This window comes from Eleutherodactylus coqui, chromosome 7, assembly GCF_035609145.1.
Source record: "Eleutherodactylus coqui strain aEleCoq1 chromosome 7, aEleCoq1.hap1, whole genome shotgun sequence".
In the NCBI taxonomy this organism is placed as follows: Eukaryota; Metazoa; Chordata; class Amphibia; order Anura; family Eleutherodactylidae; genus Eleutherodactylus; species Eleutherodactylus coqui.
In genome coordinates, this window is record NC_089843.1 from 214,687,608 (window position 1) to 214,714,977 (window position 27,370).

At 46.8% G+C, this 27,370-nt stretch overlaps 1 protein-coding gene across 4 annotated transcripts in view; it reads left to right on the top strand.

The window, feature by feature from the left end:
- The window catches only part of CCDC158 (coiled-coil domain containing 158), a 100,560-nt gene that overhangs the window by 50,768 nt on the left and 22,422 nt on the right, over positions 1–27,370 (top strand). For 3 of the 4 annotated variants that reach the window (XM_066574344.1, XM_066574345.1, XM_066574347.1), the window contains 7 exons: positions 6,120–6,309; positions 14,317–14,469; positions 15,913–16,025; positions 16,545–16,593; positions 18,257–18,366; positions 19,589–19,681; positions 21,923–22,063. In XM_066574344.1, coding sequence (XP_066430441.1) covers positions 6,120–6,309; positions 14,317–14,469; positions 15,913–16,025; positions 16,545–16,593; positions 18,257–18,366; positions 19,589–19,681; positions 21,923–22,063 — 849 coding nt within the window. The remainder of the gene's footprint in view (positions 1–6,119; positions 6,310–14,316; positions 14,470–15,912; positions 16,026–16,544; positions 16,594–18,256; positions 18,367–19,588; positions 19,682–21,922; positions 22,064–27,370) is intronic. The other variant, XM_066574346.1, reaches the window with a different exon arrangement.

Sequence of the window (27,370 nt, forward strand, 5' to 3'; positions counted from 1 at the left end):
GTCGCACAGCAGTCGGTGCACTGGCAGCTTAAAGTGATGTTGCAGGGTGCGCAGGGTGGCAGCGTCCGTGTGGGACTTGCGGAAATGTGCGCAGAGCCGGCGCGCCTTTACGAGCAGGTCTGACAAGCGTGGGTAGCTTTTCAGAAACCGCTGAACCACCAAATTAAAGACGTGGGCCAGGCATGGCACGTGCGTGAGGCTGCCGAGCTGCAGAGCCGCCACCAGGTTACGGCCGTTGTCACACACGACCATGCCCGGTTGGAGGCTCAGCGGCGCAAGCCAGCGGTCGGTCTGCTGTGTCAGACCCTGCAGCAGTTCGTGGGCCGTGTGCCTCTTATCGCCTAAGCTGAGTAGTTTCAGCACGGCCTGCTGACGCTTGCCCACCGCTGTGCTGCCACACCGCGCGACACCGACTGCTGGCGACATGCTGCTGCTAACACATCTTGATTGTGAGACAGAGGAGGAGGAGGAGGAGGAGGGTGCTTTAGTGGAGGAAGCATACACCTCCGCAGATACCAGCACCGAGCTGGGGCCCGCAATTCTGGGGGTGGGTAGGACGTGAGCGGTCCCAGGCTCTGACTCTGTCCCAGCCTCCACTAAATTCACCCAATGTGCCGTCAGGGAGATGTAGTGGCCCTGCCCGCCTGTGCTTGTCCACGTGTCCGTAGTTAAGTGGACCGTGGCAGTAACCGCGTTGGTGAGGGCGCGCACAATGTTGCGGGAGACGTGGTCGTGCAGGGCTGGGACGGCACATCGGGAAAAGTAGTGGCGACTGGGAACTGAGTAGCGCGGGGCCGCCGCCTCCATGATACTTTTGAAGGACTCCGTTTCCACAACCCTATACGGCAGCATCTCAAGGCTGATGAATTTTGCGATGCGGACGGTTAACGTTTGAGCGTGCGGGTGCGTGGCGGCGTACTTGCGCTTGCGCTCGAACACTTGCGCAAGCGACGGCTGAACGGTGCGCTGAACTACACTGCTGGATGGGGCCGAGGACAGCGGAGATGAGGGTGTGGGTGCAGGCCATGAGGCGGTAGTGCCTGTGTCCTGAGAGGGGGGTTGCATCTCAGTGGCAGGTTGGGGCACAGGGGGAGAGGCAGGGGTGCAAACCGGAGGTGGTGAACGGCCTTTGTCCCACCTTGCGGGGTGCTTGGCCATCATATGTCTGCGCATGGTGGTGGTGGTGAGGCTGTTGGTGTTGGCTCCCCGGCTGAGCTTTGCGCGACAAAGGTTGCACACCACTGTTCGTCGGTCGTCAGGCGTCTCTGTGAAAAACTGCCAGACCTTAGAGCACCTCGGCCTCCGCAGGGTGGCATGGCGCGAGGGGGCGCTTTGGGAAACACTTGGTGGATTATTCGGTCTGGCCCTGCCTCTACCCCTGGCCACTGCACTGCCTCTTGCAACCTGCCCTGCTGATGCCCTTGACTCCCCCTCTGAAGACCTGTCCTCCTGAGTAAGCGTTGCACACCAGGTGGGGTCAGTCACCTCATCGTCCTGCTGCTCTTCCTCCGAATCCTCTGTGCGCTGCTCCCTCGGACTTACTGCCCTTACTACTACCTCACTGCAAGACAACTGTGTCTGATCGTCATCGTCCTCCTCACCCACAGAAAGTTGTTGAGACAGTTGGCGGAAGTCCCCAGCCTCTTCCCCCGGACCCCGGGAACTTTCGAATGGTTGGGCATCAGTGACGATAAACTCCTCTGGTGGGAGAGGAACCGCTGCTGCCCAATCTAAGCAGGGGCCCGAGAACAGTTCCTGGGAGTGTTCCCGCTCCTGAGCAGGTGTCATTGTAGTGGAGTGAGGAGGCTGGGAGGAAGGAGGAGCAGCAGACAGAGGATTCGGATTGGCAGCAGTGGACGGCGCAGAACTGCGGGTAGACGATAGGTTGCTCGAAGCACCTCTCTGCCATCCAGGACAGGACCTGCTCACACTGCTCATTTTCTAATAACCGTCTCCCGCGTGGACCCATTAATTGGGCGATGAATGTGGGGACGCCAGAAACGTGCCTCTCTCCTAATCGCGCAGCAGACAGCTGCGACACACCTGGATCAGGAGCTTGGCCTGTGCCCACACCCTCACTTGGCCCTCCGCGTCCTCGGCCACGTCCACGTCCACGTCCTCTAGGCTTACCCCTACCCCTCAGCATGCTGTATTACCAGTGATTAGATTTCCCAGGCAGGAAATAAATTGGCGCAAGACTGCAGGCCAAATATAATTTTTGCCCTTTTTGGAAAACGAAAGGCCCCACTGCCTCTAGTGAATGAATTATCTAAGTTTAATAACTGTGCTGTGTCCCTGCTTATGTGTCACAGAACGTGAGGGTAGCAGAGTTATTAACTGTGGCAGAGCAGGTATTTTTTTTTCCCAATTAAGGAAAGCAAATGGCGAAGCCAGCAGTAAAGCGTAGCTGGGTGCGTATGATTTAGCAATGTTTTTCACGCAGCTCACACGTCTCCACAGGCGTAAGGACGGACACAGGCTGGACAAATAGATTTCTTTTCAGTTTTTTCCCACCAACAGGCAGCACTGCGTATATTCAATGAACCTGAGAAGTTTAATAACTGTGCTGTGTCCCTGCTTATGTGTCACAGAACGTGAGGGTAGCAGAGTTATTAACTGTGGCAGAGCAGGTATTTTTTTTTCCCAATTAAGGAAAGCAAATGGCGAACCCAGCAGTAAAGCGTAGCTGGCTGCGTATGATTTAGCAATGTTTTTCACGCAGCTCACACGTCTCCACAGGCGTAAGGACGGACACAGGCTGGACAAATAGATTTCTTTTCAGTTTTTTCCCACCAACAGGCAGCACTGCGTATATTCTATGAATAATAACTGTGTTGTGGCCCTGCCTATACAATTCTTTCCCTGCAGTATCAATGGAGGGTGGAATGCTCTGCAGAGGCGATTTTGAGAAGCCCAAAAAAAATGCAGCACAGCCAACAGCAGCCTGGACAGTACTGCACACGGATAAATATGGCCCTAGAAAGGACCGTTGAGGTTCTTGAAGGCTACACTCACTCCTAACACTCTCCCTGCCTATGCAGCACTTCTGTCCCTAATGCCAGGTGCAACGGTCTGCAGAGGCGATTTTGAGAAAAAAAAAATCCCACTGCTAACAGCAGCCAACACACAGCTATCAGTGGCCCTAATAAGGACCTTTGGGGGGTCTTGAAGCCTACACTAACTACCAATTCTTTCCCTACAGCAGCTCCGGTATAAACAGCACTGTCCCTCATCTAACTCACACCGCATCTGAGGCGAGCCGCGGGAGGGGCCGACTTTTATATTAGGCGAACACCTGATCTCGCCAGCCACTCACAGCAGGGGGGTGGTATAGGGCTTAAACGTTGCAGGGGGAAGTTGTAATGCCTTCCCTGTCTTTCAATTGGCCCAAAAAGCGCGCTAACGTCTCAGGGAAGGAAGTGAAAGTAACCAGAACACCGCATGGTGTTCGTTACGAATAACGAACATCCCGAACACCCTAATATTCGCACGAATATCAAGCTCGGACGAACGCGTTCGCTCATCTCTAATCTTCACACATAAGTGATGGACCACTAAAGCCAGTGTGCCTCTCGCTACCTTTACCGGCACTCTTTATACATCGTTGCATACAAATATATGAGCACCAACATATTCTGCTGTACAGCGGTTGACGTCACTGATGCCAGTCCTTGTACAAAAGTTTCTCCCAATTTCATTCCGCTATGACTTCCTGTATCTCTGTGAGGCCTGCACCCGCCTTCACAACTCATTTCCTTCTATTTCTCCAATGTATCTAAAACGAAGAAACTTTGCAAGTAGTCTTCGTAACAAATATCCTGCCATCTTGTGTCTATAGCTCCTCTGTGTCTGTAACTAATAGCAAGTACTTAGGCCCGTGTCACACCGGCATATACGCATTTATGCCACGTATTTGCGCATCGGCCATTGTGTTTTTGCGCGCATCTCTGTGTTTTGTACTGAAGTGGATGGCGGTGGAATCGCCCTCCTTGGCAAGTTGGAGAAGGCTGGTCAATACAATTATCCTCTATGAGAAAGTCATATACCAACATAGGGGGCTGTCCTAGCAAGTTCCAAAAAATATGGGGCTCTTGGTTGGATGCACATTCCACACTGCACACCAACTAACGGTTAACTTTCCCCCTTAGGAGACTTTTATTCTTGTCTTTTACTTGCCAGTAACTTTAAATTTGAATTTGAGTTCAGGTTTGAATGTTTTTTTTAGTCTACTGATCTATTAACCCCTTCCCTCCAAACGACGTCATGGCAGGGTGGTACTTCCCGCAACATGACGTACCCTTACATCATGGGGATAGCGCGAAATCATGACAGATCTCGTGCGATCTGGCAGCGGGAGCCGGCTGTCACTGATAGCCGGCCTCCCGCTGCAACAGCGGGGATGCATCAGAAATGTGACCCCCGCTGTTAACCCCTTCCCTGCTACGATCTATGTTGATTGCGGCAGGGAAAGGGTTCACAGAGGGATTTTCGCAATGTAATCGCAGGGAGCCCGACTGGTTGCCGTGGTAACAGAACGCCACCTACAGTCGTCCTGTATTACTATTGCCTATGATCGCTGTAATGGGTGATAAGGCATTGCAGGAGAGAGGTCCTGCAATGCTTTATGATAGCGATCATCGGTGCTATGATGTAAGTCCCCCAGAGGGACACAAATGGTGTAAAAGAAAGACCAAATAATGTAAAAAAAAAAAATGTAAAAACTCCTTTTTATGCTTTTTCTTATATTAGCATAAAAAAATAAATTAAAAAACCCCACATATTTGGTATCGTCGTGTCTGTAAAGACACGTACAATAAGTTGAACATGCTTTTTATCCTTCACGGCAAAAAGCGTAACATAAAACGCTAGAAAAATGAGGCCAAATGCTAATTTTTAGCATTTTGCCTCCCAAAAAACGCAATAAAAGTGATCAAAAAAGCTGGATGTACCCCAAAATGGTACCAATAAAAACTACAGCTCGTCCTACAAAAACTAAGCCCCCACAGACCAAAATAGGCCTTGTCCTTAAGGGGTTAACCCTTTCCAATCCAATTTGTATCCTGGTTTTCCTAGGGGGCTTACTCTTTTTCTGCCATTATACAACAGCGCTATATGCTGGCTAAAGCCAGTACTGCATGAGGTGACACGTTGGATAGGCTCCGACAGCAGAGAGGCTGGCAATACACAGTAAGAGAACCCCGACGGACGTCTTCCAACATCGAAGATATACAGCCTTAAAGGGGTTGTCCCGCGCCGAAACGGTTTTTTTTTAAATTCAATAGGCCCCCCGTTCGGCGCGAGACAAACCCAATGCATGTGTTAAAAAAAAAACCGTTTAGTATTAACCCGAATTCCCGCGCTGCGGCGACTTCTTCCTTACCTTACTAAGATGGCCGCCGGGATCTTCACCCACGATGCACCGCGGGTCTTCTCCCATGGTGCACCGTGGGCTTTGTGCGGTCCATTGTTGATTCCAGTCTCCTGATTGGCTGGAATCGGCACACGTGACGGGGCGGAGCTACGAGGACCAGCTCTCCGGCACGAGCGGCCCCATTCACCAGGGAGAAGACCGGACTGCGCAAGCGCGTCTAATCGGGCGATTAGATGCTGAAATTAGACGGCACCATGGAGACGGGGACGCTAGCAACGGAACAGGTAAGTGAATAACTTCTGTATGGCTCATAATTAATGCACGATGTACATTACAAAGTGCATTAATATGGCCATACAGAAGTGTATAGCCCCACTTGCTTTCGCGGGACAACCCCTTTAAATAAAGCGAATTTTAAAAAATTTATGGTTATGGCTAAAAGTCTGAAACCCACAGAAAATCGCATGCACAAGGCCTCCTAAGAATATAAGTTCAAGGTGCGGCGGGTTCATGCGAACCGCTTGTCTATCTGTACATGCATGCACACGTGCAAAAATGCAAATAAATAATTGGAGTTCCACTGAGGCTGAATATAAACAAAGACACCACGAAAATAGAAGTTTTCAACTAAAATGCTTTCACAAACAGACCCATGAGGCACATTTTTCTTTAACATTGACAGAAGTTTGTTCTAAATTGTTAACATTGGGACTAAACAATATTCCATCTGTTAATGTTTCATCCAAAGCTAAAGGCTGAAAAGAAAGAAAAAAGAATAGCGGAGTTGGAAGAATTCTGTACGAACTTGGAGCTGGAGAAGCGGAAACTGGACAATGCCAACACTAAGAAGATTCTGGCTGCCAAACACATGAAGAAGGACAGAGAACAGATTGTGGCTGAGCTTCGGGAAACACAGAGGGATCTTGCAAATTTAGCAGGTATGTAAGTGTAAGATGAGGGCTTGCACCAGTTGTGGGTATGCTTAAAGGGGTTGTCCCGTGAAAGCAAGTGGGGGTATACACTTCTGTATGGCCATATTAATGCACTTTGTAATGTACATCGTGCATTAATTATGAGCCATACAGAAGTTATTCACTTACCTGCTCCATTGCTAGCATCCCCGTCGCCATGGTGCCGTCTAATTTCAGCGTCTAATCGCCCGATTAGACGCGCTTGCGCAGTCCGGTCTTCTCCCTTCTGAATGGGGCCGCTCGTGCCGGAGAGCTGCTCCTCGCAGCTCCGCCCCGTCACGTGTGCCGATTCCAGCCAATCAGGAGGCTGGAATCGGCAATGGAACGCACAGAGCCCACGGTGCACCATGGGAGAAGACCTGCGGTCCACCGTGGGTGAAGATCCCGGCGGCCATCTTCGCAAGGTAAGTAAGAAGTCACCGGAGCGCTGGGATTCGGGTAAGTACTATCCGTTTTTTTTTTTTAAACCCCTGCATCGGGTTTGTCTCGCGCCGAACGGGGGGGCTATTGAAAAAAAAAAAAAAACGTTTCGGCGCGGGACAACCCCTTTAAGCTTGAAGGGACCAAAGGGGGGATTTATTAACACCAGCGTTTCATATTCCAGTGTAAGGCTGGGTTCACACAGGGCAGATTTGCCGCGGTTTTGCCGCGGATTGCCGTTGCATATCCACACTGCGGCAAAACCGCTGCATTTGCAGTGCAATGCAGCACAAATGAGATTTGCCAAAAAGCTGTTCTCACAGGACGGATTTTTTCCGCACAGCCGCAGTGCGGAAATGCAACTGCGTCGCGGTTTTAAAAGATGCAGCATGTTCATTCTTTGGTCTTTTCCGCAGCGCTTTTTTGTCCATAGACCTCTATGGACGCAGCCAAAACCGCACCAAATACGCGACAAAAAGTAAAAAAGCGCTGCGGAAAAAAACGAGTGCAGATTTTTCCGCACGAAAATCCGCAGCAAAATCCGCAAGCCCAAATTTACCTTTGAAGCAGTTTTGCCACAGAAGCAGTTTCACTATGGGCTACAGCAGCCTTCCTATGTGTGAGATACCCTTTCATAACTCATCTCCAATGTCTACAGCATGTGTGATACTTCTCTCTTAGTAAAACATTACAAAGGTTAATTATGACAAAGCTGCATACTCAGCGTCTGAGACCCTGTTAACAAAACTTCACCTACAAGACATGTCTTTTCCACACCTACTTCTTGCTATGCCCAGCGCACAAATATTATGTACTTGACACTACTGCATAAATTATAATTCAGTACTTTCACAATATAATTCAATACTTTCACATTGCATGGCGTAGTTTCATAATTTTCAAACAGATACCTAAAAAAAAAATATAACCTACAAAGTGAATGTCTACTCCTGAGCACTATTTCTCCAAAATTCGGGAACTTACCTGCAGTTTGCAGTATGTGGGTAGGAACATTCACTCGTTAAGGATGGAGGCTGATTAATAGCCAGTATTTCAATATATGAACAGGCTTTATTAAACGTCGTCTATCGAGACATCAGGTATAAATACGCAATGGTAAATCTGAGGGAATAGGATGACCCCCATGGAACAGATCCGCCAGAGTTCACCAATGGACAACAGAGGTTAAACAAGACATATTGGATTTTTAATTTGCAGATTCTTCGTCCAGAGGTTTTGCACAAAGCCATAGAAACAGCTTAGTGATCCGTGTAGGATCAAAAAGGCTAAAGAAACAGATGGCCAAAGTAATCCTACTATCATAATGAGACCTATTCCTAGAATATACTATATAAAAAGATTTCCCCCTAAATCACCCCCAACCGTCCTTCATTTTATATGGGGGGGGGGGGGGTTGTATCAATGGTTTATGGCTCCCAAGGAATGTAAGATCTCACAAGGGGGATAGTCGAATACTTTTGGCACCCAGACTCCTGTATAAGCCGCCCTCATTACGGCTACCACAATATAGTAATGGTGGCTCATCCGCCGCTTCTCTACTTGAAGATGTTCTCAACGCAACGATTACATGACCTATTGCCCACCTGCGGATGTAGCCCCTCTCAATCCGATTTGAAATCGTTTATGCGGAAAAAATCCATGCCGTCTAGACAATGGCGCAGGTTTCCAATAAATGTAATGAGATGCGGGTTTGATGCGCAATCGGTGTGGATTCTGCATCAAATTCCATGGCAAAAATCTACCCTGTGAACATACCCTTAGGGCTCGTTCACACAACCGTGATTTCGGCACATTTTACGGCCGCGTGACACTTTCATTGATCCGTTCACATTAGTATGTAAGCAATGCGTGTAGGTACGTGCCAGAAAGAGATCAGAGCACGCGCTATTTCTCAGCGTACCACGCAGCATGAGCGCTATACTTTTGCAGGGGTGTGTATGCAAGCGCTGTCCGTATGCAATACAGAGCGGGGAATAACAAGAAAAAAGTGTGCATGAGATGCGCAGTCGTGCGTAGTTCACTCGCTGCCATAGGTGGTCGCTGCCGGCTCACACTGACTGGCAAACTGCTGCGGGATGCCCACAGTATTTTACGGATACAGCCGTGTGATTGAGCCCTAACAGTGATCCAAAGTTCCTTGGAAAAGCAGCACTCTGCTACGTGTAAAAGGCATCTCAAGTATGTAATTGAATAATGCGCCAATTATTTGTATGGGCATTTCTTGATTTTATGGGGTTTTTTCCATGTGTTTTTAAATGGTGCTAGCGCCCCGCTGACACCTGTCGCCTTACTGGAGCCATCTCATGTACTTCTATCAGTGTGCTTGCATGACTAAGGCCAGATTCACACGGGCGTCTGCGCATGGGAGGGAGTTTAGCAGCGCCTCTGCTTAACTCCTTCCCTGCTCCACCCATTGCCAGCTGCCGGCAGAAGGAGGGGGCGGAACAGGCTGGAGATTAGCACACTAACTCTGCTAATGTCCTGCCCCCTTACTTTGGTGGCAGCCGGCAAGGGGAGGAGAGGAGGCGGGAGTTTAGCACACTAGCTCCCACCACGTCCAGCCCCCTTCCTTTGCCAAGGGGTGGAGAGGGGGAGGGAGTTTAGCAGAGCTCAACTTTCTCCACCCGCCCGACGGTATTATACGCTGCAGGCCGGCCATCTGCGAAACAATGGGAGATGCAGCCATGACTTGGTCGCGGTTATGTCTCGTTCATGTGATTTTCGGCCACGATGCAGGCGGTCGAAAATCACAGCACCCATGTGAAGGAGCCCTCCGCCATTGAAATGGCCAATTAGTACAATTAGTTCCATATGTTCTATTTTCCCGTACAAATGCGCAGGAAAATAGAACATGCTGCGTATTTTTTGGCGCAGCGGAAATACTCATACAAAATAAGTGCTTGTGAATGAACCCAATGGAATGAATGGGTTCTATTAATTCTATTCAATCACTGGTTTATTAATTAATTTGAAAGCGAATAAACCAGGAAATGCTTATCTGGTTCCAACTCCAGGAGTGCTAAGTCAGAGCTCACTGAACTTCAGCCAACTCTTCCCTAGAGCCACATGTGTGACCAGTATAGGTGCGGCTAGAAAAGAGAAGTGTGTCAAGTTCAATATGCTACGCCCAATCTATCTGCAATGGGTGAAATTGTTTTTTGGGGTTTGTTTTTATGGCGTTCTGAGTGCAGTAAAAAGGACATGTTCACTTAAGTCTGCAGCTTAGTGCATTTACGGAGTTATTACATTTATGCAGTTTTTTTATGTTTTACTACTTCATAAAAATAAAAACCTTAGTTTAAAAAATACTTTCTGTTGCCATATACTGTCTGAGACCCATAACTTTTTTATTTTTCCACCAATTTAGCGTTTTGGGGGCTTCTTTTTGCTCCGTCGTCTTTATTGGTACCATAACAGGGTACATATGACTTTTTGATTACTTTTTATTGTGGTGTTTTGGCGAAAAAGGGTGCCCAAAAACCCACATTTCTAGCATTATTTATTTATTGTTTTTTTTATTTATTTTATCAGTGCTTAGTGTAGAGGGAAAATAATGCAAATAGTTCAGATTTTTAGAGACACAGCAACAGCAATTCTGTGTATTTTTATATTGTTTATAATGTGTTTTTTTTATTTTTAAATACTTTTTAGGCTTATTTTATATTTTTCACACACTGGCGACTTAGTACAGGAGTTTAACGAAACACATAAGAAACAACACCTCCCACCATGGAGCCCGTCATTTAAAGGGGTTTTTCCAAGTTCTAGAAAAATCGTTGCAAGGGCAGCAAATGGTTAACAATAACAAACTAAGCTGTACTTCCTGCTCGAACCTCCACTGGTCCAGCACTGTTGTTTCTGTCCATAAAATAAGTCGTTCCATATACATCACCACTGCAAGCAAAGTAAATAGAGCCTAGAACAGGAGGCCAGGAATGGTGGTGCTGGACTGGCGGGAGGTGAGGACAGAAATGGAAGTGCTGGACTGGCGGGAGGGGAGGACAGGAATGGTGGTGCTGGACTGGCAGGAGTTGAGGGCAGAAATGGTGGTGCTGGACTGTTGGGAGATAAGGACAAAAATGGTGGTGCTGGACTGGTAGTAAGTGAAGACAGGAATAGTGGTGCTGGAATAGTAGTAGGTCAGAACAGCAATGGTGGTGCTGGAATGGCAGGAGGTGAGGACAGGAATGGTGGTGCTGGACTGGCGGGAGGTGAAGACAGGAATGGTAGTGCTGGACTTGCGGGAGATGAGGACAGGAATAGTGGTGCTGGACTGGCCGGAGGTAAGGACAGGAATGATGGTGCTGGACTGGCAGAAGGTCAGGACAGGAATGGTAGTGCTGGACTGGCGGGAGGTGAGGACAGGAATGATGGTGCTGGACTGGCGGGAGGTGAGGACAGGAATGGTGGTGCTGGACTGGTGGAAGATCAGAGCATTGAGTATACTTTAGTTTGCAATTTTAAACCATTTGCTGCCCTCTCTAAAATGGTTCCTGGTCCTCCCGGGGCGGCGGTGTGCCTGTGCACCTGTGAGGGCAGCTGCCGTGCACGAGCTCCCTTTTTGTATGTTCTGTTTGGAGTTTGCTGCCTCCTTCTCTCCGCTCCTGGGCGGAGGCTTTGTTTTAAAGGTCGGGCAGAGATTGGCAATCACTGACAGTTATTGCTTTCCCTCAGTGTGCTAGCTAGTCTGTCTGTGTTAGTCTCCTGCTTTTGTCATCTTGTCTGCTATACTTTGCTATTATGCACCAGGTTTTTCCATCTGCCTCTGTATTGTTTGTGTTGGTAATTACATCTGCCTTTTCTGTCAGTATTCTACCCTTTCTATCCAGGTATGCCAGCATCCCTTTTTCGGTCCCTAGTGAGAGTAAGGATCACCGCCCAGTTGCCTGCCTGGGGTTAGCCAGGAGTAAAGGCAAGTAGGCAGGGACAAAGGTTGTGGGTGAGATCTAGGGCACCCTGGCTAGCGTATTAAGGGTAGTATACCGTAACAGTTTCTAAACTTGAAAAAATGCCTTTAATTGGGCGGCTTAAAGATCACCATGGTGGGCGGTATTGCTGCTTATGTATTTTAAAATGTAAGAAAACCCCTTGAATTTAACAGTAATACTGGACTGACAGTGCCGTCCTTACACCTGAAACAAGACAGAGACTGATTGTAGAGTATATTCCCACGCCGCGGAAAACTGTGCAGATTGTCCGCAATGGACAATCTATAATCTACAGCCGAAATGAAAGGGTGAAATTTGCTGCAGATCTGCATCAAAAACTGTGTCAAAAGGACGGAGATACAGGTCCCCTGTTCTTGAGATTGGTGGTGGTCTCAGCATTGAGCCCTGTGGATAGGGGATAAGTTGAAATTCTGGTACAACCCCTTAAGGCCTCATGTCCACGGGGAAAATCAAATCTGCTCCGGATTTGTAACGCGGATTTGGGCCGCGGATGCAGTGCGGATGAGCTTAAAATAGTATTTTATTGCATGCGGATGACACGCGGATGCGTTTTTTTTCACGCGTGTATGCACGCGGATGGCATTTTTGCATCTGCGCGTGAAAAAAAATGCAAGGCCACTGAAAAAGAAGCCAAACTTGTAATCCGCATGCAGATTTCACGCACCCAAATAAATGGCATTTAACACCCGCAGCGGATTTCCCGCACCCCATAGAGATCAATGGGGCCATCCGGAGCGTGATCCGCACCTAAATGGAGCATGTCCATTTTTTTTCATGCTCCATGATTTTTCTAATTCACATTTATTGACCATCCGCGGGTATTTAGCTACCCGCGGGTGGTCAATGCATTCCTATGGGGCGCGGATCCGCGCGCGGGTGATCCGCTGCGGATTTTAATTATTATTTTCCCCGTGGACATGAGGCCTAAGTGTTTTGACACCTTTGCACTACATACACATTACACATATAAATATTAGGGCTTGTTCTCATTTGTGCTTAAAGGGGTTGTCCCACGATAGCAAGTGGGGTTCAGCACTTCTGTATGGCCATATTAATGCACTTTGTAATATACATCGCGCATTAATTATGAGCCATACAGAAGTTATTCACTTACCTGCTCCGTTGCTGGCGTCCCCGTCGCCATGGTGCCGTCTAATTTCAGCGTCTAATCTCCCAATTAGACGCGCTTGCGCAGTCCGGTCTTCTCCCTGGTGAATGGGGCCGCTCGTGCCGGAGAGCTGGTCATCGTAGCTCCGCCCCGTCACGTGTGCCGATTCCAGCCAGTCAGGAGGCTGGAATCGGCAATGGACCGCACAGAGCCCACGGTGCACCATGGGAGAAGACCCGTGGTGCATCGTGGGTGAAGATCCCGGCGGCCATCTTGCTAAGGTAAGAAAGAAGTCGCCGCAGAGCGGGGATTCGGGTAAGTACTAAACTGTTGTTTTTTTTTAACCCATCCCTTGTGTTTGTCTCGCGCCGAACGGGGGGCCTATTGAATTTTTAAAAAAAACCGTTTCGGCGCGGGACAACCCCTTTAAGAGTTCTGTTTTCCTGCTCCGTTCGGATCTGTCCTATGACTGAACTGAACGGACCCCATTGATTATAACGCTGTCCCTTTGTCTTCTATCTGGCGTTTTACACTACAAAATAGCGCTGCATGTTGCAATATATCATCCTCCTTTTTCAGAGATGGAGGGTCTGAACAGAACCTCCAACGCTGATGTGAACGGACCCTTAGACACATACAATATACATACACATATACCTGCCATTCCTGCAGATGGCTGTATCCTGGAGCTCTGTGTCTTCTAGGCAGTGCAGGGCAGCGGTAGAGGAGCCTCCTGAAGGGGTGAGCACAGGACAGAATCTGGCTTTCTCCTTTCTGCAGCCTCCCTCTTCCTCTTCATTCCAACACCTGGGCTGCTGCCTGTGCCAGCGCAGGAGGGTAGGGAAGGCAGTGAGGCATCCTATGCAGAACAGAACAATTATGCCAGGCGGGGAACTTTCAGAAGAAGCCAAACAGCCTTTCGGCTTGGTTTCACTGACCACTCAGTGATGGATTGGTTAGCGAAACAACCAATGAGTGCTTCCTTCAGTCTGATAAAGAAAGCACTCATTGGTTAGTATTGTCTTCCTGCACTGATCTGCTTACTCTTACTTGCCTGCCTGCATCGGGCACCATGCTCACAGCCCCAGCAAATGAGCAATAGAACTGGGCAGTATGTATAGCAACGGGGCCTTTGGCCCATCCCCTTTCTAAGGGGGCCTGGTCACAAGTGCAGGAATATGGAGCATTTTTCATCCGCGAGCATGAAGAATCTTTTTTGCATTGCATGCTATGGAGGGTTATTGCTGCGGAATCTAGAGGCGGTCACCCGCTTCGGATTCCGCAGCAGAAGTTTGCCTATGTGCATTGGGACTAAAGGGTTTATGCCTGTTTGCTGATGTGTGTAGCCATTAATTTTCACTTTGCTTGTATGAATCGAATTTGTGTGACATTATTGGATTTTGGTGGGGAAAAAAATCTCCAGACAGAATGAAAAACTACAAATTAAAACTTGTGAACTTTTTTGGTATTTTGCAGAAGATTATGAATCCCTGAAAACAGAATATGAGAATCAAAGAGGAGACAAAGAGAATACAACTACCAGGCTGAAAATGCAACTAAAAGCGGCAATAGCTGAACTGGAACAAACAAAAAACACTCTGAACACTGTGGAAGATTGTGATGGTCACGGTAAGAACCCTTTACTATTTGTAGAATTAGTCTTACAGGAAAATTGCAATTTTGCATTATTTGCTTGAAACATGTATTACATTTGCTCCCTGCAAGGCTATATTCCCATCTGGAGCCTCTGTCATTGATTCCATTGCTTTTGATGGAGAGCATATCACTGTATGCAGCTATTCAACTCTGCTATGGAACCCTGGTGGACACCGTAATAAGTCAGTGTGGTCGCCGCAGATGTCTGTCATGTGACACATTGGACACTGGTTTTAGTCATAAGACGACCAGATGTGAGCAAAGCCTCGTGACAATATTTTAAAGGTCACTCTGTTGGCTGATTCCTTTTTGCTGCCTTTATTATCAAGACTTACTTTCTCTAACATGCCTGTTTGTGGACCTGCAAGTTCAGAGCTCAGTGGTCATTGCCCATCCCTCTCCTCTTCTCTAAATGCTCTAGCTTGGCATGGATGTACAGGCTACGATTCTGTGAGAAACGGAACTTAGTCACCTCATGTAAATCTAATAAGATATGTGAATAATATTATCATGCTCTGACCCCACATATTCTAGAGTCTTCAGGAGTAGGTTAACGATAAGCAGGGGTATAATACATGACTGCTGGTCTGCAAAGAATCCGCAGACTCTAGTAGAGTGGGATATTTGCAGGTTTTACATTTTGCCCTAATTTTTGCATATGAGAGCTGCTTGAGTAAAGAGGTTGTACAGGAGGCTGTTTTCTTCCAAAAACAGTGCCATACTGTGGAATTGAAGCTTCATGCCATTCACACTACTTGAGCTGAACCAGAGGTGTAGCCATAGGGGGTGTAGAGGTAACAGTTGCTACCGAGCCCTGGAGCCTTAGGTGGCCCAAAAGCCCCTCCATCATATAAAAAGACACATGGCAAGTAGGGGGGCCCTGTTATAGATTTTGCATCAAGGTCCAAGAGCTTCTAGTTACGCCTCTGAGCTGAACTGCAATACCAGATACAACCCATAGACAGGTGTGGCACAGTTTCTGAAAAAAAGCTGCCATTATTTTCCAAATCCCTTAAACCTTTTTTTAAGCTATACTTTAAGACTAGAGATGAGCGAGTATACTCGCTCTGGGGAATTACTCGAGCGAGCATTGCCCTTAGCGAGTACCTGCCCACTCGGGAGCAAAGATTCGGCTGCCGGCGACGGGCGGGGAGCTGCGGGGCAGAGCGGAACGGAGGGGAGATCTCTCTCTCCCTCTCTCCCCCCCCCGCTCCCCCTGCTCACCGCCGCAACTCACCTGTCACCCGCGCCGGCAGCCGAACCTTTTCTGCCGAGTGGGGAGATGCTTGCTAAGGACAATGCTCGATCGAGCAATTGTCCTTAGCGAGTATGCTCGCTCATCTCTATTTAAGACCATACTCTTTTTTTTATATATATATTTGATTAGATTTATTTTTCTTTTATGTATATTTTTAGCTGTTAAAATTGCAACAAGAATGCAGAAGAAAATCACTGCCAAGAGGGAGCAGATTGATATGTTACAAAGCAGGGTACATTTCTTGGAAGAAGCCCTGTCTATTGCTACAAAGGTAACTTTGTATTATTGCAGAACTACATGAATATCAGCCATAAAATCCTATCCCTGTATGACCTATAATATACTGTAATGTCTTTTATACCAGATTTAAAGAAAATCAGTTAATCCCATGATTTAAATGTGATTGTTCTTAGTAAGAGAAACAAAGTAATCTTGTAGATACAGTATGTTTCCTTTTAATGACTAACAAAAAGAAATGATATTCCAGCAAGCTTTCCAGATGACTTGGGTTTCTTCTTCAGGTTTGAAAGCTTGCTGTAACATCATTTTCCATGTAATATAGCATTACATGGGAGCCGAACGAATAGCCATCCAAATAATGCATAGGCATGGGGGGTCTGCCACAGCGGTTACTGCTCTTACACAGCAACTCTGTATTCTGGCAATGGTGGGATCTCAAGTGGGGGACCTTTCCCCTATGATGTTCATATGTCATATTATGAAATATGTCTGAGCAGGACAGAAATGTTTGTAACACTGACTCCTAATGTATTTTGATATACGTTTGAAGGATAAACATATTCTAAAAGTGGAGAAAAAAAAGTTAATGCAGGAGTGTGTTCATGAGTAGAGATGAGCGAACGCGTTCGTCCGAGCTTGCTATTCGTGCGAATATTAGGGTGTTCGGGATGTTCGTTATTCGTAACGAACACCATGCGGTGTTCTGGTAAATTAAACTTTCTTCCCTGAGACGTTAGCGCTTTTTTTTGGCCAATATAAAGACAGGGAAGGCATTACAACTTCCCCCTGCAACGTTTAAGCCCTATACCACCCCCCTGCTGTGAGTGGCTGGGGAGATAAGGTGTCCGCCTGATATGAAAGTCTGCCCCTCCCGCTGCTCGCTATGGATGCATTCTATATGCGCTCAATGGGGCCAGCGGCAGCAGCGCTGACCCCATTGAGAACATATAGAAGACAAATCCTTCTTCTCTGGCACAGCTGTAACAGCTGTAGCAGAGAAGAACGATGTTTGCCCATTGAATTCAATGGAACCGGCAATACAGCCGACTCCACTGAATGCAATGGGCTGCCGGCGATCGCAGGATGAATGGTCGGAAAGGGGTTAAATATATAACCCCTTTCCTGCAATTCATCCAGAAATGTGTTACACTAAAAATATATACCGGCGTATAAGGCGACCGGGCGTATAAGACGACCCCCCAACTGTCACCTTATACGCCGGTAATACAGTGGAGAAAAGAATAAAAAGCATTACTTACGTTTTTAGATGATCTGCGGTGCTCCTGCAGGCTGTCGCTCCCTCCTAATCCACGGCAGAGTATTCCTTTCTCCACGAAAGACTTTAAATCCCTGCCTCCAGAAAGACACGTGCCTTCAGCCAATCACAGCCAATGACAATGATGTCATTGAATGGCTGTGATTGGCTGTGTTTCTGGAGGCGGGGATTTCAAGGCTTGAAATCCCCGCCTCCAGAAACACAGCCAATCACAGCCATTCAATGACATCATTGTCATTGGCTGTGATTGGCTGAAGGCACATGTGCTTCTGGAGGCAGGGATTTAAAGTCTTTCGTGGAGAAAGCTTGTCTGCCGTGGACCAGGAGGGAGTGACAGCCTGCAGGAGCGCCGCAGATCATCTAAAAACGTAAGTAATGCTTTTTATTCTTTGCTCCACTGTATTACCGGCGTATAAGGTGACAGTTGGGGGGTCGTCTTATACGCCCCGTCGCCTTATACGCCGGTATATATTTTTAGTGTAACACATTTCTGGATGAATTGCAGGAAAGGGGTTATATATTTAACCCCTTTCCGACCATTCATCCTGCGATCGCCGGCAGCCCATTGCATTCAGTGGAGTCGGCTGTATTGCCGGTTCCATTGAATTCAATGGGCAAACATCGTTCTTCTCTGCTACAGCTGTTACAGCTGTGCCAGAGGAGGACGATCTTTATGCTGACAGTGGGGGGGGGGGGGGGCACTCTTGCCGCTATTGTGGCTTAATAGTGGGACCTGTGAACTTGAGATGCAGCCCACCATGTAGCCCCTCGCCTGCCCTATCCGTCACTGTGTCATTCCCATCACTTTCCTGAATTGCCCAGATTTTCACACATGAAAACCTTAGCGAGCATCGGCGAAATACAAAAATGTTCCGGTCGCCCATTGACTTCAATGGGGTTCGTTGTTCGAAACGAACCCTCGAGCATCACGGGAAGTTCGTTACGAATAACGAACACCCGAACATTTTGGTGTTCGCTCATCTCTATTCATGAGGCATCTGAGAGGCACAGACTTTCTGAAATGGTTGGGATCCTCAAGACCGAGAATAATACCCTTAAAGGGAATGCAACAAGAACAGAAGCCGCTCTGGAAAAGGTATTTATATTTGCTTCATATGCTGGCAATTCCCAACCTTTGTGTCATGGAGGGACCTTTTAAAAAAAAGAAACTTAATATGAGGCTAGGCAAAACATTTCAAAAACCTCAGCTGATGCTATCTTCTAGAAGGTTCTGAAAATTTGGCTGCTTTGTTTGCCCCACCTTGGTGTAATCTTAAATCTGATTGCACAGACTGAACATGAGTCAACAGTGTGATGCAGCAGCAAAAAAGGCAAACGCAATTGTGTGATGTATCAAGAGAAGCATAGAGTCTAGATCATGGGAGGTAATTAATTCCCTGTTTTCAACCTTAGGGCTCTTTCACACGAGCGCATAAACGGCGATGCGTTTTTACGCCCGCTCTGTGTAAGTGCCTGAATAGGTGTTTTTTCCGCTATCACGGCCAGTGTTTTCTCGTCCATTCACATGACCAGGAGCGTCGGTTTTAACGAAAAATTATGACACATCCCAGGAAATCCCTCGCTCTGTCAAAATCCTTGGGATGCCTTCCAGTGCCTAAATAGAGGCACCTGTAAGCTTTTCGCAGTTTTGGATGCTGCATAAATGCCTCCCCCTCCCTTCTCTTTCCCTGCTCCCATAGGAGTCTATGGGCACCGCCGGCGTATATTGGCCAAAACATAGTTCTAGAACTATTTTTTGGCTGAGCGTATATGCATCGGCCGCATATGTGTTCAAATTTTCACCCTGTTAGCGTATTTACACGCCATATATTCGCCCATGTGAATGGATACATTAAAAATCAATGACTCTCATGGGCGTGTATCAATACTTCTCATGGGAGTGTATCAATGCTTCTCATGGGCGTGTATCAATGCTTCTCATGGGCGTGTATCAAGGCTTCTCCACTGCTCACTGTCAATGGATGATGTCAGATATTCTTAAGAGCTATTACTGGAGACCACCCACCTGACAGATTCAAAGCAGCAAGAGACGAATCTATTGGAGGTTGGTGTGGAGTGAGGAGAATGGGGGGTGGGGGGGAATAAACTCAAAGAAAAGCTGCAGTAGAGTGGGCGGGGCCAACTGACGGGTCCTCTTGAAAAAGCATGTCTTATTATGCTTTTGCTACACACAGCGGGAATATAATGCAACCTAGTGATACTAAAAGATGTAGTTGACTTTAATACGGTCTATAAATAAATGCATCGATTGAAAAATCATTTGGACTGACTGACATCACTGCATTTGTGCTTCTCAGACTCTGTTACAGCTGGCAGAACGCCAAGCAGTCATCCAACTCCTGGAGCAAGATACAATGCGTCTGAAGTTACAGCACACGCTGAATTTACAGGCAAGGAAGAATTCATTGGCATAATGCCAAATTCTTGGTTTTTTAAAAATAAATCCTATAATGCAATGGAAACCCTTGCTAATGAGTTATCGAATTTGGCATCCATTGCTGTAATTTACACTTAGTCTCTGATCTAAACACTGTATATGAGTCTTATGGGGCAGCATGTCTGTGCTGCTCTAGCTTAGGCCTACACAGTACTTCTGTAGCATGAAAATTGTACATACAAGGGGTGGGCAAAAATATGGAAACACCGCATGAAATGCAAGCCTTAAAATCAGTCTCTGCATGTCTTATTGAAATATGATTTATAATCCCATGTCATTTAAGTGGAGGTAATATGACACAGATGTGCCAGGCAGATGAGAATATCTGCAAGAGGGTGTCATTGGTCAGGGGTTTGAGCCACTCAGCTGCTGTTACCAGCTGGCTTCCAAAACCACCCGGAGCAGGGCAAGAGGTGAAGTAAACACAAATTTGGCAGGAAAGCTCTCAGCCAAGCAGGGGGAAAAGGCGCAGTTCAGTGCTAATGATTAAAATACCACGTATTTTGTACGGTGTTTCCATATTTTTGTCCACCCCCTGTATATCAAATGCATTGGGTCACTATTTTCATGACACTTTCACACAAAAAAAACTGCACAAGCTAAAGATGCTTAAATTCAGGTGAACCAACGAGAAGAACCCTAAGGAGACTTGAGAATTCTGCAGCGTGAAATAAACCGCCGCATGTCCTATTTGCCACAGGAATACGTGCAGCCGGCCTCCATTATAGTCAATGGAAGCCGGCCGTCACACTATACTTCCGCTATCAGTACAGCAGAAGAATCGCATGAATACGCGACCCTGCCCACCGCCTGCCGCGTCATGCGCTGTACTGCGCATGTGCATCGGCGCGTCAGCGCACAGCGGATCCGGGAGGTGATTATGGGGTCCTTGGGTCCTTCATCAACCTTTATGTGACATTGCTGTCTATGGCAGGTGCCTTCCAATATTCTGTACTAGCACCAACAACATAAAAACACACTAATGCTATGATGGGGGCTGGTCATTTCTATCATAAAGCATCATTTCAGCCAGGGGGTTCCCCTTACCTGCTCCCATAATGGAAACTGAATCCCCTACCACAGGTGTGAACAGAGCCTTATAAGCTGTCAGGGCTTTAGTAGGATGATGAATAGAGATGAGCGAACGTACTCGTCCGAGCTTGATGCTCGGGCGAATATTAGGGTGTTCGGGATGTTCGTTATTCGTAACGAACACCACACGATGTTCGGATGTTCGGGTTACTTTAACTTTCTTCCCTGAGAAATCTTTTCTATACGCGCTCAATGGGGCCGGCAGCAGCAGCGCCGACCCCATTGAGAACATATAGAAGACAAATCCTTCTTCTCTGCCACAGCTGTAACAGCTGTAACAGCTGTGACAGAGAAGAACGATGTTTGCCCATTGAATTCAATGGAACCGGCAATACAGCCGACTCCACTGAATGCAATGGGCTGCCGGCGATCGCGGGATGAATTGTCGGAAAGGGGTTAAATATATAAGCCCTTCCCTGCAATTCATCCAGAAATGTGTAAAAATAAAAAATATATATATACTCACCTGGTGCCGGCAGACGGAGTTCAGCGCGGCAGGCTGCAGTTCTCCTGAACTGCTCTGAACAGCTGTGAGTAGTATTCAGCAGCCGGGGATTTAAAATCCCCGCCTGCTGAATAAGATGCCTCTGAATGGTCACAGCCTGACCAATCAGAGGCCAGCCCTCACTCACACCCATTCATGAATTCATGAATGGGTGAGTGAGGGCTGCCTCTGATTGGCTCAGGGGCAGGAGAGAGGGGGGGGGTCTCACTCTTGCCACTATTGTGGCTTAATAGTGGGACCTGTGAACTTGAGATGCAGCCCAACATGTAGCCCCTCGCCTGCCCTATCTGTTTCTGTGTCGTTCCCATCATTTTCCTGAATTGCCAAGATTTTCACACATGAAAACCTTAGCGAGCATCGGCGAAATACAAAAATGTTCCGGTCGCCCATTGACTTCAATGGGGTTCGTTATTCGAAACGAACACCCGAACATCGCGGGAAGTTCGTTTCGAATAACGCGAACCCGAACATTTTGGTGTTCGCTCATCTTTAATGATGAATACCTAATAATATGAATCACTGGCATAATAGATAAGGTGACGCTCTCGTAATCACATCCACTTGATCGCTTAGAAATGACTGTTTTGTACTTTTTAGGAGCTCAGAGGACCAGTGGCAGATTCACTTGGCAAGTTGCCACATCAAAGAACTGCAATGTCCATGCTTCATTCTGCAGAATTTTCTCACCCACAGAGCAAGATGCAGATGCATTTCTGTGAAGCCACAAATATAAGTGAGGTGAGCGCTGTGTTGTAAAATTATGAGATGGTATGTAGTATATTACAGTAAAGAATTTTGCAAAATACACCCTAGATGGCACTGTGGTAATAGAGGTAGACTTTTATATACTTATTATCACTCTTTTTGCATGCAAAGCACTCCCAAGTTGTTGGTTTGACTTCCTATCGTCTTAAAGTCCTGTTCTGTGTTGCATGCTATCCCTGGTTGTGTTGGTGGGAACTGTGTCCTGTCTGCTTGGATCGTTTACCATCATGAGCGAGTTAAGTCCGTAGGTTCCAGCGTGGGGCCGTCCCTATTGGGACGTTCACTCCGCATGCAGGCAGGATTCATGTGGAAGTTGTCTTGTAAGAGTAGGGAGCCACGAGACAATCAAGATGATAATCCTCCCAAAATTCCTGCACTGCTTGGAACACGCAGATACAATAGTACCACAAAAGTTTTTTAATAAAACTAACTCTTTATTAACCTTTTTCATCTGGGAAAGGGCCAGAGCGAAACTCTGTTTGGAAACCTCACAGCGCTCAAAAGATATGACAGGCACGGCACTACCTGACTTTAAGCTATAATACCCGGCTGGCCAAATTCGCCACTGGCTCTCTGATTCAGATCTCCCAAACTCGGAACATCATTTGATGCACTATCTATCGAGACCTTCCTCTAGTATGTAGGTCTGTTTTTTCCAGTACAATCCAGACTGCTACTCCCAATACACAGATTGGCCCCTAGAGTCTGGCAGATGGGTAAACAGATCACTAGGTATGAAGGCACTCCCCTGGAAACCCTCCTATGGGGTAATAGAGCACTCCCACACTTGCTGAACCTCCCAGACACACAATTCTGGATAGACATTGGAATCACCCCCCAGAAACATGTATATGTCAATGGGGCTTTGGCCTCCTTTGAGCGGCTGTAGCAGCTTTACCAGATCACTAGAAGCAGCTTCTACAGATCTCTCCACCTAAGACATGCGCTCAATGCCTAATTCCCAGAGCCACATCAGTCCCTTTCTATCCCTTGCTAAGATTTTCTTGGGGAGGTGTTTCTGGCCCATTAGGCTGTAGCAGTGGATAGGAGACCCCCGACGCTCCCCCAATGGTGTAATCTAGTCAATTCTATTCTCCCATATAAAAAAATAGTATATAAAAATAGAAAGTGCCCAGATAAATTCTATAAAATCCGGGGAATTTGGTGCGGCTCATCAACCACAACCCACACGCAAAACGCATTTCAGCAATTGGTGGACCAAATGCGGTTTTCGACCCGTCCAGGTACCACTGGTATGGTGATCATATCCTGAACTCTACAAAATACCTTTCCAAATATGCTATGTTATACAGGGTTTGTTTTAAGAAATTGCAACCGATTTGTATGCCTGAACCATGTTACACTCAGGTTTGTCACTGGGTAATATAATTTGATATATTCTGTTATTCTCAGTAAAACGAGTTTAAAAAACCACAGAGACTAGAAGCCATTGCTCGCTTGAAAAAAAAAAAAAGTAGGACCTACCCTATTTTCTTGTGTTTAGTGCAGCAAAAGTTCTATAGAAGACTTTGGGAGATGCAAAAATACGCAAGGCGAAGGGGGTGACACAGCGCAAAACGCAGGGAAAAGAAGACATACGAAGTTCGTTAGGCTCTAAATAACCTTGAAATCTTCAAAAAGCGTGTATCTAGTCTTGAAATCCATGGAAAGGGTGTGTCCTGCCTGTGTGAACTGGCCTTGTGTGCACAAAACGTACAGTACTATGTGTAGATATGTGCTCAACATGCTGATTATGTACCTCTTCAAATCTCATGCATGCACAAAAAATGCTGCGCTGCAGGGAGCATTTTTGCACCTACCCTCATGTGAAGTCGCCCTTACAATAATTGATGCCAGGCTCTGGTGTTGGAGGTCACACCACCTTTTTATAATCTCCAACAACTTTTGGGAAAGTGCCGAAAAGGTCACAAGAGAGTCAGAAAGTCCTAAACTTTTGTGCCGGTATGACATTAATAAAGGTACCGAACAGTGTGCAACAAAAAGTCAAAAAGTCGCATATTTTTTGTGCAATTATGCAAAGACGCGTGACTTTTTTAATCCATTAAGGACCAGGCACTGTAAATTTACGGTGCCTGGTCCTGGCCTTAAAAGCCCGCCGATTGTAAAATTACGGCAGCGCTTTAAGCTTCTTGCCTCTACAATCAAGTAGAGGCAGGATGGTTTATCAGCTGTTAGTTAGCAGGAGGGGGTTTTAACCCTTTTCTGCCTTTTCCTTTGCCGAGTACACATCGCTCAATGAGCACTGTGTACTGGAAAGTGAAACTGGAAGGGTTTCTTCCACTGTGGGAGCGAGGGGGTCATGTGACCGCCAGGGTTCCCTGCTACAGCAGAGCTGGAGGGTCATAATAGACCCTGGCCAGCTCTGCCAGTGACTAATGTCACTACAGGGGTTGTTTTCCCCTGTAATTGGGGCTCCTGTGAATGTGGCACCTATGGATGCCCTAGCTACAGTGGGAAAGTGTCAAATAAAAAAATAACAAAAACATGTGACTGTCCCCCAGATGTCTTATATGACGTCATGGAGGACATAGATAGTAAAAAACATAATTACATAAATAAGTAAATAAAAACTACAGAATAAAATTGTAACAATACATACTTAAGAAAGAAAATAACCCAAAACTGACGCCAACCAAAACCGTCACCGTATGCACCCTGTAAACCAAAACTATACATATTATATATCAAAACGCCCGAAACAAATAGAGCAACCCATTCCCATACTATACTTTAGCATAAATATACTAATTAAAGAAAAAATAAATATAAATGTAAAAAAAAACATTTTTTAGCTTTTTACCCCCAATAAAACTAAAAAACGGGAAAAGAAGTCAGTGAAAAAGATATTTTAAAAATCGCCCTATGTGTCACGGGAAAAATAATGCAGCAAAAATAATTTTGGTAGCTAAAGGAAACAAAATAGGGCAGTAAAACAGCCACATGGGTAAAATCCCTAAAAACTGTCTGGTCCTTAAGATACAAAACAGCCTGGTCCTTAAGGGGTTAAACCGAAAAGCTGGTATAAATCACTATGTAAAGTGACCCCAACTTTTCAGTTTTTAAAATGTTTCTTGCTTCTTTACCGTAATTTCTATTTTCTAAATGCTTTGTCAGTTTTCTGGAGACGCTTGACCTTTAACTGCATTATGGTAACAGGTTTATGTGAATGTTAAAAAGGATTATGGAAGACGGGCTCTCCGCACATGTGACATGGAGTGTGACCGCGAGACTTACGTCACGTCGACCATGTGTAATATAGTGATGTTAGGAGAGCCGCTACTTAATGTTGGTTTAGAATCTCATTTCTCCTGACTTCCTTTCTGCATATTTCAATGTCTAATCCACTAAACAGAACAGGTTATCCCACCCGTAACATGAAGAAAACGGAGGATTTTCATTGATGCCAGTGCTATAGACAAGTTCTTTATTGACCGTAGAAGATATTTTGCCTTACATACTGCAGTAAATTGTATATAATATCATAACTAGAGATGAGCGAGCACCAAAATGCTCGGGTACTCGAGACGAAATTTTCGCGATGCTCGAGGGTTCGTTTCGAGTAACGAACCCCATTGAAGTCAATGGGCGACTCGAGCATTTTTGTATATCGCCGATGCTCGCTAAGGTTTCCATTTGTGAAAATCTGGGCAATTCAAGAAAGTGATGGGAACCACACAGCAACGGATAGGGCAGGCGAGGGGCTACATGTTGGGCTGCATCTCAAGTTCACAGGTCCCACTATTAAGCCACAATAGCGGCAAGAGTGCCTGCACCCCTCCCAACAATTTTTACTTCTGAAAAGCCCTCATTAGCAATGCACACCTTAGCTAAGCACCACACTACCTCCAACAAAGCACAATCACTGCCTGCATGACACTCCGCTGCCACTTCTCCTGGGTTACATGCTGCCCAACCCCCCCGCACGACCCAGTGTCCACAGCGCACACCAACGTGTCCCTGCGCAGCCTTCAACTGCACTCATGCCACACCACCCTCATGTCTATTTATAAGTGCGTCTGCCATGAGGAGGAACCGCAGGCACACACTGCAGAGGGTTGGCACGGCTAGGCAGCGACCCTCTTTAAAAGGGGCGGGGCGATAGCCCACAATGCTGTACAGAAGCAATGAAAAATATAATCCTGTGCCACCGCCATCAGGAGCTGCACACGTGGGCATAGCAATGGGGAACCTATGTGCCACACACTATTCATTCTGTCAAGGTGTCTGCATGCCCCAGTCAGACCGCGTTTTTTTATAAATAGTCACAGGCAGGTACAACTCCGCAATGGGAATTCCGTGTGCACCCACAGCATGGGTGGCTCCCTGGAACCCACCAGCTGTACATTAATGTATCTGATTGCAGTGCCCAGCACAGCTGAGGTAACGTCCGATTAAATGCAGGTGGGCTTCGGCCCACACTGCATGCCCCAACCTGACCGGGGTTTTTAATTCATAGACACAGGCAGGTACAACTCCCTATTGTGAAGTCCGTGTGGAACCACAGCATGGGTGGGTGCCAGGAAGCCACCGGCGGTACATAAATATATCCCATTGCATTGCCCATCACAGCTGAGGTAATGTCATGTTTAACCCCTTAACGACAAATGACGTACCGGTACGTCATGGAGCGTCGGGGTATGTATGAAGAGAGGTTGCGTGACAACCTCTCTTCATACAGTGTGGGCATCAGCTGTTTATAACAGCTGACACCCGCGGGCAATAGCCGCGAGCGGCCGCGCAGCCGATCGCGGCTATTAACCATTTAAATGCCCGGAACAATGTTCGGGGGTCCCGCGCGGCCCCCCCGCGGTGAGATCGGGGGAGCCATGCACGTATCATGGCAGCCGGGGGCCTAATGAAAGGCCCCAGGGCTGCCTTAGCAGACTGCCTATCAAGCCGTCCCCGTGGGGAGGCTTCATAGGCTGCCTGTCAAAAAGCAGTATGACGTAATGCTATAGCATTACGTCATCCTGCAGGAGCGATCAAAGCATCGCATCTTAAAGTCCCCCAGGGGGACTTCAAAGTAAAGTAAAAAGAAGAATCAATAAAGTTTTTTTTTAATTGAAAAAAAAAAAAAAGTTGTAAAAGTTTAAATCACCCCCCTTTTGCCATATCTATTATTAAAAAATCTAAATAATAAATTAAAAATATGTATTTGATATCGCCGCGTCCGTAAAAGTCCGATCTATCAAAGTAGCACATAGTTTTTCCCACACGGTGAACGTTGTCCGAAAAAAAAAATGAAGAACGCCAGAAATG